Genomic DNA, 14,136 nt, shown 5'->3' with positions numbered 1-14,136 from the left:
GGGAATCCAACCTGGGTCTGTCCCAGGTTGTCTGCATGCAAGGCAAATGCCCTACCACTGTGCTATCACTCTGGCCCCCTGTTTTTGTATTTTATGTAGTGCGGGCATCACGTCACTAAGTTATGTAGAGATCTATATCCTGGGTTGTTCTCTTTTTACACATACATACCCCAGTCTTTTTGTTTTCCCTTTCCCGCAATATTTGTTTCATTAAGGTGTTGCCTTTCAGACAGTGCTAGAATTTGTAAATCTTCCAGGTGGAGGTGTAGTAAGGTTTAAAGGAATGAAAGTATAATGTATATTTTTAATCAATAGTAACTGAAGGACACACCAGAATTTCACATCCTAAAGTTTGTTCAAGAGAAGATAGACTAGCAGAGGGAAAATATGCCTATGAACTTCCTGGTGTGTTAACAGAATTTTAGACAAATAAGTTCATTATTAGATCCAGGAAATCTTGAACATAATCAGGTATGAAGCTTCAGTTTCAAGGTGTTCCAGACAGGTATAGGTCCTAAACTAGGAAAGCAATTATCTTGTACTGAAATCAAATTATGTATCAGAAAAGTAAGAAATTTCAGTTTTAATTATAGGATAGGTGAGGGAGTCTAAGTCATTTGTAAATAAGAATTACTGAGTGATAAGACCTATGAACACTTAATAAGAACTTACAAGGTAGAGCAATAATTATAATGGGTAGGTCATTTGACTTGCTAGGTCACACAACTGACACACGTCAATTCCTGGTATTCTATAGGGTCCCCTGAGCATTTCCAGGAGCAATTCCTGAGTACAGAGCCAGGAATAAGCCCTGAGCACAGCTAAAAGTATGGCCAAAGAAAAGAACTTCTAGATTCCCCTTAACGCTTTAGAGAAAAAAATTGTAACCCCTTGTTATCTGAAGCCATACCAAGTTGATTTTTATATTAAATACAAATTGCTTTAGGTTACTTAGTTAAATCACATTAGTAATACTAGTCATGATTTTAAGGGGACTAAGGTTTGTAAGCAATGCAGCTAACAAAACAAATTTCAGTTAACTTTTCTCGTACATGTATCAGGAAAAAAACAAAGCCTTATTACTAGAGAGTAGACTAATCTGATACTTTTAATTTATGCCATACTTTAAATAAACTGAATGAAACTATTAAATTTTCTATAAACTCAATTTTCAGTTATATGGAAGTTTTTATTTCCTGATGTTACTAAAATGATCAAGTTGTGTAGTTCATTCGTTTTTGTTTTTTTCTGCATTTACAGTTGAGATTTTGATCATTTGGGTGGATAGAATGCACTGAATGGAATATTGTTGTATGACGCATATTTACTAGTTGATGGATGCATATAACAGAACTGCTTTGCAAATAGAACTAGAGTTTGGCATAGAGTCCATTCAAGGAAATGGTGATTAGCAGCAGTTACTTGAGCTCTTGGAATTTGTCAGTTGACTGTGACCTAATATTGCTATTTTTCTTGAGTTCTTTTAATAGTTATTTTTCTAATTTGTAATAAAATTTGAACTATTTTAGAGGGTTTTTTGTTTTGTTTTGGGCCACACCCAACATAATATTAGGGGGACCAGATGTGATGCCTGGGTTCAAATCTGGGTCTGTCACTTGCCAGGTAAATACCCGACTCACTGTACCATCTCTCTGGTCCTCAGTTTTGTTGTTTTTTATTCTTTTTTTTTTTTATTAATACACATTTGTATAATTTTGGATAGTAGTGCTTTAGACTTACCAAGGAAAATTGGCGGATTCCTTGTTCTCCTCTCTAGTACACATTTATCCTTTTTTCAGAGAACTTAAAATCCTGTTGATCCCAACCAAGGAGTCAAAATAGTGACTTTGGAGTCAGCTATATGCTTGAAATTCTTTAGCTCAAATCACTAAGAACTTCACGTAAAAGCAATCCATAGTCTTATGATATTATTTCGTTTGTAATATCTTGTAGTGACAGTGATGAGGAAAAGAAAGCCAGAAGAGGCCGGTCTCCCAAAGGTGAATTCAAAGATGAAGAGGAGACGGTGACAACAAAGCACATCCACATCACACAGGCCACAGAGACCACCACGACCAGACACAAGCGCACAGCAAATCCATCCAAGACCATTGATCTTGGGGCAGCAGCACATTACACAGGGGACAAAGCGAGTCCAGATCAGAATGCTTCAACTCACACACCTCAGTCTTCAATCAAGGTGGGAATGCACAGCACACACGCTGCACACACTTCTCTGCTCACAAAGTCTGATTAGAATTACTGTGTGGGAAGGCTCAGACAGTTCTAAGCAACCGTATTAATTATAGATCATTTGGCATGTACTACTCAGAGTCGTTAATAATAAGAATGAATCGCTTTGGGGTAAGAAACCAACCAGTCCAATCACTAGATGGTTGTACTTTTTTTGAAAGTACAAATGATCGTCTTGTTTATTGTGAAAAAGGTTATGAATCGGAATATAGCGCATTAGGTTGTTGTAGAGACACCATTGCTAATTATTGAGCATGTGGAGATGCACCAAGGCAAAGGGGAAGGACTGTAGAAAATGGGTCCTGGGGGCTGGGTGAGCTTGGTGAGCCTTGGCCACAGGCAAACTGTCTCTTAAATACTTCTTCTGTTCACCAGGAAAGAAGAGCCACTGACTAAATGACTAGCCACAAATTTGTCTTTTATAGACAATATGCCAAAAGGGACACTTAGTGAGAAAGATAATGGGGTTTTTTGGGTTTTTTTTTTTTTTTGGTCACTTTCTCCCAGCTAGTCTTTACTCAACTTGTATCTTTATACTAGAAATAGTGTCAAGCTAGAGTAAACCTATTTCTATGTATTTTGAAAAATTATATGACTAAAAGTAAAGCTACTTAACAAGAAAAAGTATGGCTTTTTTTTTTTACCAAATAACCCCTATTGTGGTGTATAGTTTACCCATATTGTGCTCCTTTTAGTTTGGATAAAACCTTTGTTCAGGATTCTGTTATTTTTAACCCTTCCTTCCTGAGAAGGGAACTTACTGATTACATTACAGGATCTATAGATAGTCGAATTAAATTCAGTTCAGGTTATATGCAGGAAACCATCCACACAGAATTTTATGAGAATATATTTAGGAACTTATATCTTGAATAATTTTAAATCTCAATTTATAGTAAAATCAGAATGAATATATGACACTGCTATTAAGTATTAATTAAACATTCACAGTATAAAGTTTGTATTTGGGGAGCCAGAGATAGTGCATGGATTACAAGTTTGTTTTGCATGTGGCCAACCTCCTCCTGTTCATTCCCCAATACCACATGTGGTCCTGAGTTTCCAGCAGGAGTGATCCTGGAATTGGCCAACAACAACAAAATGACACCGCCGCTTTTAATTTTGCTTCTTACTACAAAAGTCTTAAAGATTCTTGAAGAGCTCCTCAATTGCTTTGGATCTCATTAAACCCAGGGACTTTGTTTTGTTTTGTTTTGTTTTGGGTCACACTTGGCATCGCTCAGGGATCACTCCTGGTTCTACACTCAGAAATCGCTCCTGGCAGGCTTGGGGGACCTTATGGGGTGCCGGGACTCAAACCACCGTCCTTCTGCATTGCAAGGCAAATGCCCTACCTCCATGCTATCTCTCCAGCTCCAACCCAGGAACTTTTTGAAACACATTTCAAATACCTTTATGGCTCAAATCAGACTTTTTTTTTCTTCGGTTTTTTGGCCACACTCGGGGACGCTCGGGTTACTCCTGATTATGTGCTCAGATATCACTCCTGGCTTGGGGGACCTTATGGGACGCCAGGGGATTGAACCAGAGTCCATCTTAGGTTAGTGCGTGCAAGGCAGACACCCTCCTGCTGGCACCACCGCTCTGGCCCCCAAATCGAATTTGCTTAGACAGTTTTTCACTGCTGCCTATGAACGGTTCTAAATATTAAAATAAATTAAATCAACAGAAATATTTAGAAGATGTGTGGAATATAGATAGTGTGAATGTTACTGGAGATTGCAGATTCACAGTGTAGTGCTAGTGGGGTCCCATTCTCATCCAGTGAGATAATCTGTATTACACACTGGAATTGTGTTGTTTTTTGTTTTGGGGCCATACCCGACTGTGCTCAGGGGTTACTCCTACCAGGCTCGGGGAACCATATGGAATGCAGGGGATCGAACCGGGTCCATCCAGGGTTGGTAGCATGCAAAGCAAATGCCCTACATTTGCTATCAGAAATTTGTGCTATCACTCCGGCCCCTGAAATTTTTTTTTAACATTTTAATGTAAACACTGTGGTTACAAAGTTGCTCATTATACAGTTTTTTTTTCTCACAGAAAAGTTATTTATGACTGAGTTACAGTCATAAAATGTACAACAACCTTCACCACACTGGAATTTTTGAGAGTGCTCCCTAAAGCAATGCAAGTCCTGTTCCATTCTGGGTAGTCACAGTTCAGAGTATTGTGATGGGGTTGGGTATTTGTGTTTTTGATGCTGCTCCTAATTGCAAGTATTACTGTTTATTTGGAATCTGGAAGGTGTTTGCAGAGTGCAACGCAGTAGGAAAAGAAATAGGAAAAAAAAGAAGGGTGGATTTGAGGAATTTTTAAAGTGCTGGAAATAGAGTCACTTTTTAAAAATGCTGCCTTTCTATAAGGATTTTCAGAGAACTTCCTCAGCTTTTAGTGGTATTGGTATCTAAGCTAAGGGTTAGAGATAAGTAAAGCAACTTAAAAGCTATCCTAGGATTTAGTTTCTAAGCTTATTAGTTGTGTGTGCTTCTTTCAGACGTCAGTGCCTAGTAGCAAATCATCTGGTGACCTTGTTGACCTGTTCGATGGTGCCAGCCAACCAGCAGGTAAGCTTCGTTCTCATGGGCTCTTCCTTAGTTGAGATCACCTTTGTAAATGCCAGGCAAAAAGTGCATAAAAATTTATTCGCATTGTATTCAGTAATTGTCTGCAAATAAAGAATGTTCTCAGGGCCATAGAGATAGCACAGTGGATAGGGGAAGCGGACTAGGTTCTATCTTTGGTATCCTATAAGGTTTCACAAGCCTGCCAGGAGGAGCCTTAGCACACTGGGTGTTGCCCCCCAAACAAAAATTAGTGAATTCAAATTCCTCATATTTAAAACATATATTGAGATTTAAACAATTCAGTAATTTTATTTTATCTTTCTATTTATTTATTTATTTTTGGTTTTGGGGCCACACCTGGCAGTGTTCAGGGATTATTCCTGGCTACCTGCTCAGAAATAGCTCCTGGCAGGCACAGGGGACAATATGGGACACCGGGATTCAATCCAACCACTTTAGGTCCTGGGTTGGCTGCTTGCAAGGCAAACACCGCTGTCCTATATCTCCAGGCCCCAGTAATTTTATTTTTAAAAGAATGTTCTAAATATTTGATAACTTGTATTCAGATTCCCTTTTCAGTATCTTTAGCAATAGATAGACTTACTTTCTTTTCCTAAGTGCACAGTATGCTACTCTGCCTATTTTACTGTCTTAATACCTGTTCTCAGCATTGGCCTGCCTAGTTTATTTAAACCTTACATGTCTCTGTGCAGAACTTTTTTTGTTGAATCAGACTCTGGTTTAGGTGCTTGAGGTATAGTGCTTATTTTATATCTATATATATGGTGCTCTCATGGGAAGGTCAAACAATTGCCTAGAAGAAAGGGCATTCTATGAAATTGGGTACATGACACCTTTTAAGAACTTTGGGGTGAAGGAGAATAGTCCCATTTATCAAAATTTTCTCAGATAGGTATGCTGATTTCCAGTATATGATAGATTTTTTTAGTAAACTCGATCGATATGTTGGTGTTTTGCAGGGCCAGAGAAATAGTACAGTTGGCAGGGCATTTGCCTTACATGTGATTGACCTACGTTTGATCCCTGGCATCCCATATGGTACCCCAGATACTGCCAGGAGTGATCCCTGAGTGCAGAGCCAGAAGTAACCCCTGCGTATCAACAGTTGTGGCCCAGAAGTAAATTGGTATTTTGGGGAGCTTGGGAGATAGGTCAGGGGTTAATACCTACCTTGCTTGCAGCTCATCCCAGTGCATTCCCCAGCAGTACATGTGGTTCCCTAGCATTACCAGAAGTGATCCCTGAGAACAGAGCCAGGAGCAAACCTTGAGCACCACCAGGTTGTGGCCCAAACCCCCTCCTCCCAAATAAAAGATATCTTAGGTTGGATTTGAAAATTAAAAGAGATAAAGTCAAAAGAGGTAAAGTCAAAAGATCAAGTCAAAAGAGGTTAAAAAAAAAAATAAAACTTCTGTTTAAAGACCATCTTCCCTAGCTTATTTAAAATGCATTTTCAGAGGTTGGTAATGGGGTTCATAGGGGTACTACGTGCATGAATAAGATCTGGGGCCAGTCCCTGCACCAGGAGGCGGGGATGGGGGATAATTTACATGTGGCCAGGGAGCTAGCCCAACATGGCCAAAGAGGATTGACACATAGAGCAATGAATTGGATGAGTATTACCAGGAACAGCTCCTGAGCCTCTAAGCACTGCTGGGGAGGCTCAAAACTTAATTTTTATTTCAATTAGGCATAGAGAGGTGTCAAATGTGATATTAGTAATATGCAGGAAAATTTGTTATTCATCCTTATGTTTAATGACTTGCTGATAAAATTTGTGTATGATTTATAAAACTGAAATGCTTTAAAATTTACATTAGCCTTAAAGTGGATATCCATGATGGAATTGCTTGTCATTGATAGTTTATTACTTACAATTAATACAAGGTTTCCTATTTTCTCCTGCTGGCCCACTCTCATCAAATGCTTGGCTGGATATGAAATTTAGTTTCCAAGATTCCCATTCCCTTTTTCAACTGTCACTATGGCCATTTCTAATATTATTCTTAATGTGAAACAAAATGTCACAGTAACAAATAGCTATATGAATAGCTTACCAACTTAACTGCTGGGGCCCGAGAGATAGCACAGTGGCATTTGCCTTGCAAACAGCTATTCCAGGACCAAAGGTGGTGGGTTCGAATCCTGGCGTCCCATATGGTCTCCCATGCCTGCCAGGAGTAACCCCTGAGCACTGCTGGGTGTGGCCCAAAACAAAACAAACAAACAAACAAACAAAAAAAACAAATTAACTGCTGTCTTTTTATGTTTAAAGATTTTAAACTATAATACTAAGTGGTAGTGAGCATGTAGTTAAAGAATTAAGACATGGTGTCATAAAATAGCAACTATTTTGGACTTTCTGGCATGAAATATTACAGAGCTTCCTTCATGCATTTAAGGAAAGTTTTAATGGAGCAGTCAGAGAAGAATTAACTAGGAAAGTCAGATGAGTAGATAGAACATTTTTTCCTCTGACATCGATTGCTTTGAACAGAGAGAATTATTAAACATCAGCATTCTTTTGCTTGCTATGAAATCTTTGTAAGGTTTTTCTTCTCTTCTCTAGTGCAAATAGTATAGTGATTTAATTAGAAGTAGCAGTTAATATCAGGATACTAATTGAGATAAAGTCTGGATAAAATTTTGAAGATTTCTTGCCTTACGTTGATCTTATATTCTCTAACATGTACCTTATCAGAATTATTTTTCAAGTTATCTCCTGTTTGAAACAGTATGTTTAACCAGTCTGTTACCCCAAATCTCTATTTAAAATTTTTAGTAATACATTTTAAATTGAATTCAGCATTGGAAAGCAAATTGGGTATTAAATCTTTAGCACCTACACATGAGAAAGCCTAAGAATCTACTATATTAGCATTTCTATTTGGGATGCCATTTGGGTGTCGTTTACCAGCTGTGCCTGCATTTATCCTCGTCCCGCCAAGCAAGTAAGACGGGCACGAACTGTAAAGTTAAGCAGATACAGCATCTGTACTACTCAGTAGATAAATACCTCCTGGGAGAAAATGCTCAGATTCTCTTCTTTCTTTTTTGATATATGTTATTAAATCCATCTTGTTAGTACCTACAAAAGTGTGTGATAAATAAAATTATGAAAGCTCTACCAAATTTAAAAACATTGGAAACCCATTACCGTACTGTATTTATGACTGATTTGGCAAAGATCCCACTGTGGTAATATATCAGAAACCTGTATTCATTGATATTTTGGTAGTGTATATATATACTTTGTGTGTGTGTATCCATTCATCCATCCATCCATCCATCCTGTCCCTCCACACCCAGCATTGCTCAGAGATCATTCCTGATTCTATGCTTGGGGATCACTACTCATGGTGCTTAGGGATATATGTAGAGTTGGGAATCAGATCATGGCAGATTTAAGGGATCTGTAATACTCTCTTGCCCTACTATACATAACACATTTCCAAGGAAATAATTTAAAGAAGTAAATTATGCATGACATTTTTAATAAGCAAATAAGAAATATGATGGCAAAGCCATTCTGATTTTCAATATTTCTCTCACATCTTTAAAAGCCCTATTTGTCTCCCTTGACCCTTTGTAATTAAAGAATTCAGGTTTTCATTAGCCTGACGATGTTATTTCTAGTATAACAAATGAGGTTAAAGAGAAAAGACACCATAGTACAAAAGACATGTCACATAACTTGCAATTTTTCTGAATCTTTGAGGGTAATAAAAATGCATCTTAATGTCTTTTTTAGTTGAGATTACATTGATTTATAAGACTACCAGGCCCACCTATGTCCTATGCCTATATCCCTTTCTTAGACACCTTTAACAAGTCCCATTCCTTCCCATAATTCTGCAAGCAGTCTTATGGTTTGTTGGAAAATAATGATAGGAGATTAAAGTGAGTGAGATCCAAAACTTTATAACATCTAACGTTTGAGCCTGTTGCGTTTGCTGCTGTTTGCATGAATATGGACAACTTTGTTGCATCGTCAGTACCATACACACATGCTATTTACACATACACAGAAATGCTATTTCTGTGAGCAGTTGCTAATGGCAGGCAAGATTATTAGAAATAAATTGTTAGTACAAAAATTACAGCAGGGTAGGGGCAGGTGCAGTGGCACAAGTGTAAGGCGACTGCCTTGCCCGCGCTGAGCTAGGACTGACTGGAGTTCGATCCCTGGCTTCCTATATGGTCCCCCAAGCCAGGAGCAGTTTCTGAGTGCATAGCCAAGAGTAACCCCTGAGCATCACCAGGTGTGGCCCAAAAAAAAAAAAAAAAACCAAGAAAAAAATATTACAGAAGGTAAGGTGAATTGCCTTATAACTCTGGGAGTCATCTCTGAGCACAGAGCAAGGAGGAACCTCTGAGCAATGCTGGCTGGGTGTGTCCTCCTCCCAAATTAATTTTTTCCTTAGTCCTCTTTTTATTAACTAAAAATAATACATGCTCATTTTAAAAGTTTGATATAAAACCTGTTTCAATGTAACTTTGATAAATAACAATAAGACTGCGACTATGCTTTTAAATGCCTTTTCTCTCAATCGATGTGTTTATATAAGTAGTTACTTCTTGGTAAATCTTTCTCAGACTACTAGATAAGTATTTTGTTTTTATTTTTTGTTTTGGGGCCACACCCAGCAATGCTCAGGAATTACCTCGGGCTCATGCACTCAGAAATCACTCCTGGTCATGTTCAGGGGACCCTGTGGGATGCATGGGATTGAAATTGAACCCAGGTTATCCGTATGAAAGGCAAATACCCTACCTGCTGTATTACCACTCTGCCACAGGATTATATTTTTGTAAACTGATTTTCACCTAAGTTCTTGTGAACATTTCCCTCAGGATGTTTCATCTTTTACTTTACTACCTTTTACTTCTTAACTGCCTTATAATTGTATGCTATACTTTCTGTGTTTTTTTTAAACCAGTTATAACTTGTCTTTGTATTTCCTTTGTAAAGTTTTTCTTTAATTGAGGTTCATTCTTACTGTTTTTCTTTTTAAATGTCAGGTATATTCTTTGTCATGTTTTTGTTGTATATGCTATGTATATGTGTATACAAGATTTTTCATTCTGACTTTTTGTATCCTACAACTAAGATTATATTCTTCGTTGAAGAAAATCTCCACTTGTAGTTCAAGCACTTCCTGTCTGGCTCGTCAGCTTTTCCTGTACACACTTTTTCTGTACAGCACTGCTCTCGAAAATACATGTGGCCAGCTGCTGACAGTCAGTAACCTCCTGCTGCCCAGAAAGGCAGATGGAGGTGGATCATTTATAATGACAGCTCTCTTGTGGGAAACTTGATGGATCACTCTGGTGCTGAAATGTAGCTGTCTCCCTCAGGCAGCATTTTTGGGAGACTTTTATTTAAATTCCCATAAGTGGAAGTTATCTGGTTAAATGCTTAAGTACAGAAAGTCTCCATTCATTTGAAGGCATTGAGATGAAAAGCATCATGCCTGCAGGTTTGGCTGGTCCCTCCTGGGAAAGAAATCCTTCCTCAATTAAATAATCCTTTAAATATTGGAGGTGGTTTTCAAAGTTGAAGATAAATCAAAGCAGGAGTAGATGCATAATCTGTGGCACCTCATAGGGTCCTTTCCTGGGAGGAGACGAGGCCTCTCTGCAGAATGCTCACAGTTCTCCATCCTTTAGCCCTTGTGTACTATAAGTTAGTCGTATTCAAGTTTACTACGGATACATATGGACGGAGAAGAATGGTGTTTGCTATAAAGCACAAAGTGTAATTTCAGTTTAGATATTAGAATACTAGGACAAAGTATAGGTCCATTATCTGATGTTAAATCTGATAGATAGGGGAAATAACATAATCTTATCCATTGAAGTTGTGATCGACAACAATACATGCTTGTATCCTCAATACAAAGTTTTTTGTCCTAGACAGGATAAGATTTGAAAAATCTCTGAACTTGTTTGACATAACTAATTTGTATAGAAGTTCATTCTCTGCTTGACTAAAGCAAATTAAAACAATCCCTTGATACTATAGTAAATGATTTACTATCATTCTGTTACTTAGCAGTATACCTCAACCATGAAGGAACAGTATAGATGACAAATGTAGGAATATTAAGCAGCAACTGAGTACAACCTTCATTTCTCTGCTAGTTTTATTAATATGTATTTTAATAACTAAAATAAAACTCATTGATTTTTGTGGGGGAGGTGGTGGGCCACACCTGGTGATGCTCAGGGGTTACTCTTGGCTCAGAAATTGCTCCTGACTTGGGGGACCATACGGGATACCGGGGATCTAACCGCGGTCTGTCCTAGACTAGCATGGGCAAGGTAGACACGCCTTACCGCTTATGCCACCGCTCCAGCCCTCAAACTCATTGATCTTTTGCATCCTTCATCACATTTAACTTGTGATGTATACACTATTAAAGAAGAGAAAAACAAAATCACTGATGCTATCCTTTAAATAAAACAAAAGGTGAATGAACTGTGGTGCTAATTGGGGGTAAAAGCCAGGTCTGGAGGGAGTCAGTTCATGGTGAATGAGGCTACATGTGAATATGTGCATCCCGAATAAGGTGAAAGAATGAGAAATTCATTATGCCTACTGATACTTGACTACAGTAACTGCATTAAAAAGAAATACCAAGTACCCATGTACCAGAAACTGATTTAGTCCCTTTATTACTGCTGGCCACTTATTAAGGAGGGGAGATGGTTCTAGTTTAATTAACCTAGTTGAGTGGCACAGATGGGACAGAATGTCTTGCAGCAATAAGACAATTCAGAAATGGCACCAGATGTGGGGAGCTGTCCCTGGTGGTGCCTGAGTACAGCCCAGATGTTCCCGTCCCACCTGGCTGGTTCCTAAGCACTACGGGCTGAGCAGCTGTGATGTGACCTCGAGAATGTTCACAAAACACTAAAAGCACCATAACTGAACTGCTGATCGAAACTGCTGAAAGTTGTGACTCTTGGGAGGTGAAATCTTTTAAGGACAAATGAATACAAGGACAAATATCTTAGGATTTTAGGTCCTGTGGTGAATGCTATTACATATTAAAATTAAGTTTTTTGGTTCAAATTGTATAAAAAAGGGAAATGTTGTTTTTATATTTTGGGCTATATATAGCCAGCAGTGCTCTTGCCTATGCTTGGGGACTATGTGCAGTTCTAGGGATCAAACCAGGCTTGACCAAACAAGTGCTTTAACTTAATACTATTTTTCTGACCCCAAAAAGGAAAATCTTTTGAACCGTATAGTGTCTTTTGGATAAAAATTTGCTGAGTATGATATATACACATAGATTAACTATAGCTTGATCAAACCAGGCTTGGCCAAACAAGTGCTTTAACTTAATACTATTTTTCTGACCCCAAAAAGGAAAATCTTTTGAACCGTATAGTGTTTTTTGGATAAAAATTTGCTGAGTATGATATATACATATAGATTAACTATAGCTTGATGATTTGAATCATGTGCCCTTTAAAAATAAAAACATCAGTTTCAGGGCCGGGAAGGTGGCGCTAGAGGTAAGGTGTCTGCCTTACAAGCGCTAGCCAAGGAACGGACCGCGGTTCGATCCCCCGGCGTCCCATATGGTCCCCCCAAGCCAGGGGCGATTTCTGAGCACATAGCCAGGAGTAACCCCTGAGCGTCAAACAGGTGTGGCCCAAAAACCAAAAAAAAAAAACAAAAACATCAGTTTTAGGTTGGATTGTCATAATCTTGTATGCATAAAGCCCAACTATCAATAACTTTGAAATTCTAGTTCTTTAAATAAAAGCATTCTTTTGGGGGGTTCACACCCAGCAACTCCTGGCTCAGGAATCGCTCCTGGCATATGGTTCAGGGGAACCATATGGGATGCTGGGACTCGAAACACCATCCTTCTGCATGCAAGTCAAATGCCCTATCATGCTATCTCTCCGGTCCCATAAAAACATTCTTTTAAGAAACATCAGTTTTAGAAGTAGTAAGAAAATGTTATACTTCCATGCATTAAATACGAAATTATTTTCTTCTTTATGGAGTAATGGTTGTGCATTGACTTCTTCGTTAGGTATTAAAACTTAATGCTAATTAATTCCAAGTTTTCCCTTTTCAAGAACCCATTCAAATTTGCCACATTTTCCTTATCTTTTACGTACTTTTCTTTTTTTACCAAAAGAAAATTGCAAGCATGGTGTGATATTTGGCCCCTAAAATATAGACTTAACGTGTGTTTCTTTTCAATGAATAGCATTATTCATCATCACAGTATAATTATTCTATCAAGGAACTTTCACATGAAAACAGTAATATGGGGCCAAAGCCATTTGCCTTACATAAGGCCAACCCCTAGAATTCCACGTGGTCCCCTGAGACCTCTCCAGAAGTAATGTCTGAGTGTAGAGCCAGGAGTAAGCCCCGAGAACTGCTGGGTGTTGCTTCCGACCTCCATTGCTCAAAAACCACCAAAAAAAGAAAAAAAAAATTACTGGACAAGAGATGTAGCTGAGTAGTGTATGTAGCACATACTGTGCTGACTCCAAAATAAAAATTACTGTCTTGATGCTGGAGATATGAATGAGTTCCAAGTTTGATCACAAGCTCATGGACCATAATGCACTTCATAAAGCACAGAGTCATCCCCGAGCACCGCCAGCGTGGCCCCTAAACAAAGCAGAACCTTTTATACAGACAATTCCTAGTTTCCCTGTTGCCCATATTATATCAAAAGAGAAGTTTAAATTTTTTTAATTTTTTTAGTTTGGTTTGGAGCCACATCTGGCAATACTCAGGGCTTACCCCTGGCTCCTCACTCAGAAATCACTCCTGGTAGGGGCCAGAGAGATAGCATGGAGGTAGGGCATTTGCCTTGCATGCAGAAGGACCATGGTTTGAATCTCGGCATCCCATATGGTCCCATGAGCCTGCCAGGAGCGATTTCTGAACGTAAAGCCAGGAGTAACCCCTGAGCACTGCCGGGTGTGACCCAAAAACAAAAAAAAAAAGTCACTCCTGGTGGTGCTTAGGAACCATATGGGATGCTGAGGATTAAATTTGGGTTGGCCATGTGCAAGTCAAGTGCCTCTCCCACTGTACTTTTGCTCTTGAGCAGTTTTCAACGCCCTGAGTGCTACCATGAAGCATGCATTTCTACTTAGGTTGTTTCTCTAGGTCCCTTTAGTCCAAAAGAGGCCCTGTTTTCTATAACATGAGCATTTATTTTCTAAGAAATTAGAGTAGTTTTGTGGTATGTTCCTGAATTTGTATTTCTCTGATTCTTATGACTGG

At 38.6% G+C, this 14,136-nt stretch overlaps 1 protein-coding gene across 2 annotated transcripts in view; it reads left to right on the top strand.

Moving 5' to 3' along the window:
• The window catches only part of CLINT1 (clathrin interactor 1), a 75,678-nt gene that overhangs the window by 51,289 nt on the left and 10,253 nt on the right, over positions 1-14,136 (top strand). For both annotated transcript variants that reach the window (XM_049775709.1, XM_049775708.1), the window contains exons 7-8: positions 1,954-2,200; positions 4,772-4,841. In XM_049775709.1, the coding sequence (XP_049631666.1) occupies positions 1,954-2,200; positions 4,772-4,841 (317 nt within the window). The remainder of the gene's footprint in view (positions 1-1,953; positions 2,201-4,771; positions 4,842-14,136) is intronic.

The sequence above is a fragment of the Suncus etruscus genome, chromosome 6 (assembly GCF_024139225.1).
Source record: "Suncus etruscus isolate mSunEtr1 chromosome 6, mSunEtr1.pri.cur, whole genome shotgun sequence".
NCBI lineage: Eukaryota > Metazoa > Chordata > Mammalia > Eulipotyphla > Soricidae > Suncus > Suncus etruscus.
Note: the sequence above shows the minus strand (reverse complement) of the source record. Positions and strands in the feature narration are given on the sequence as shown.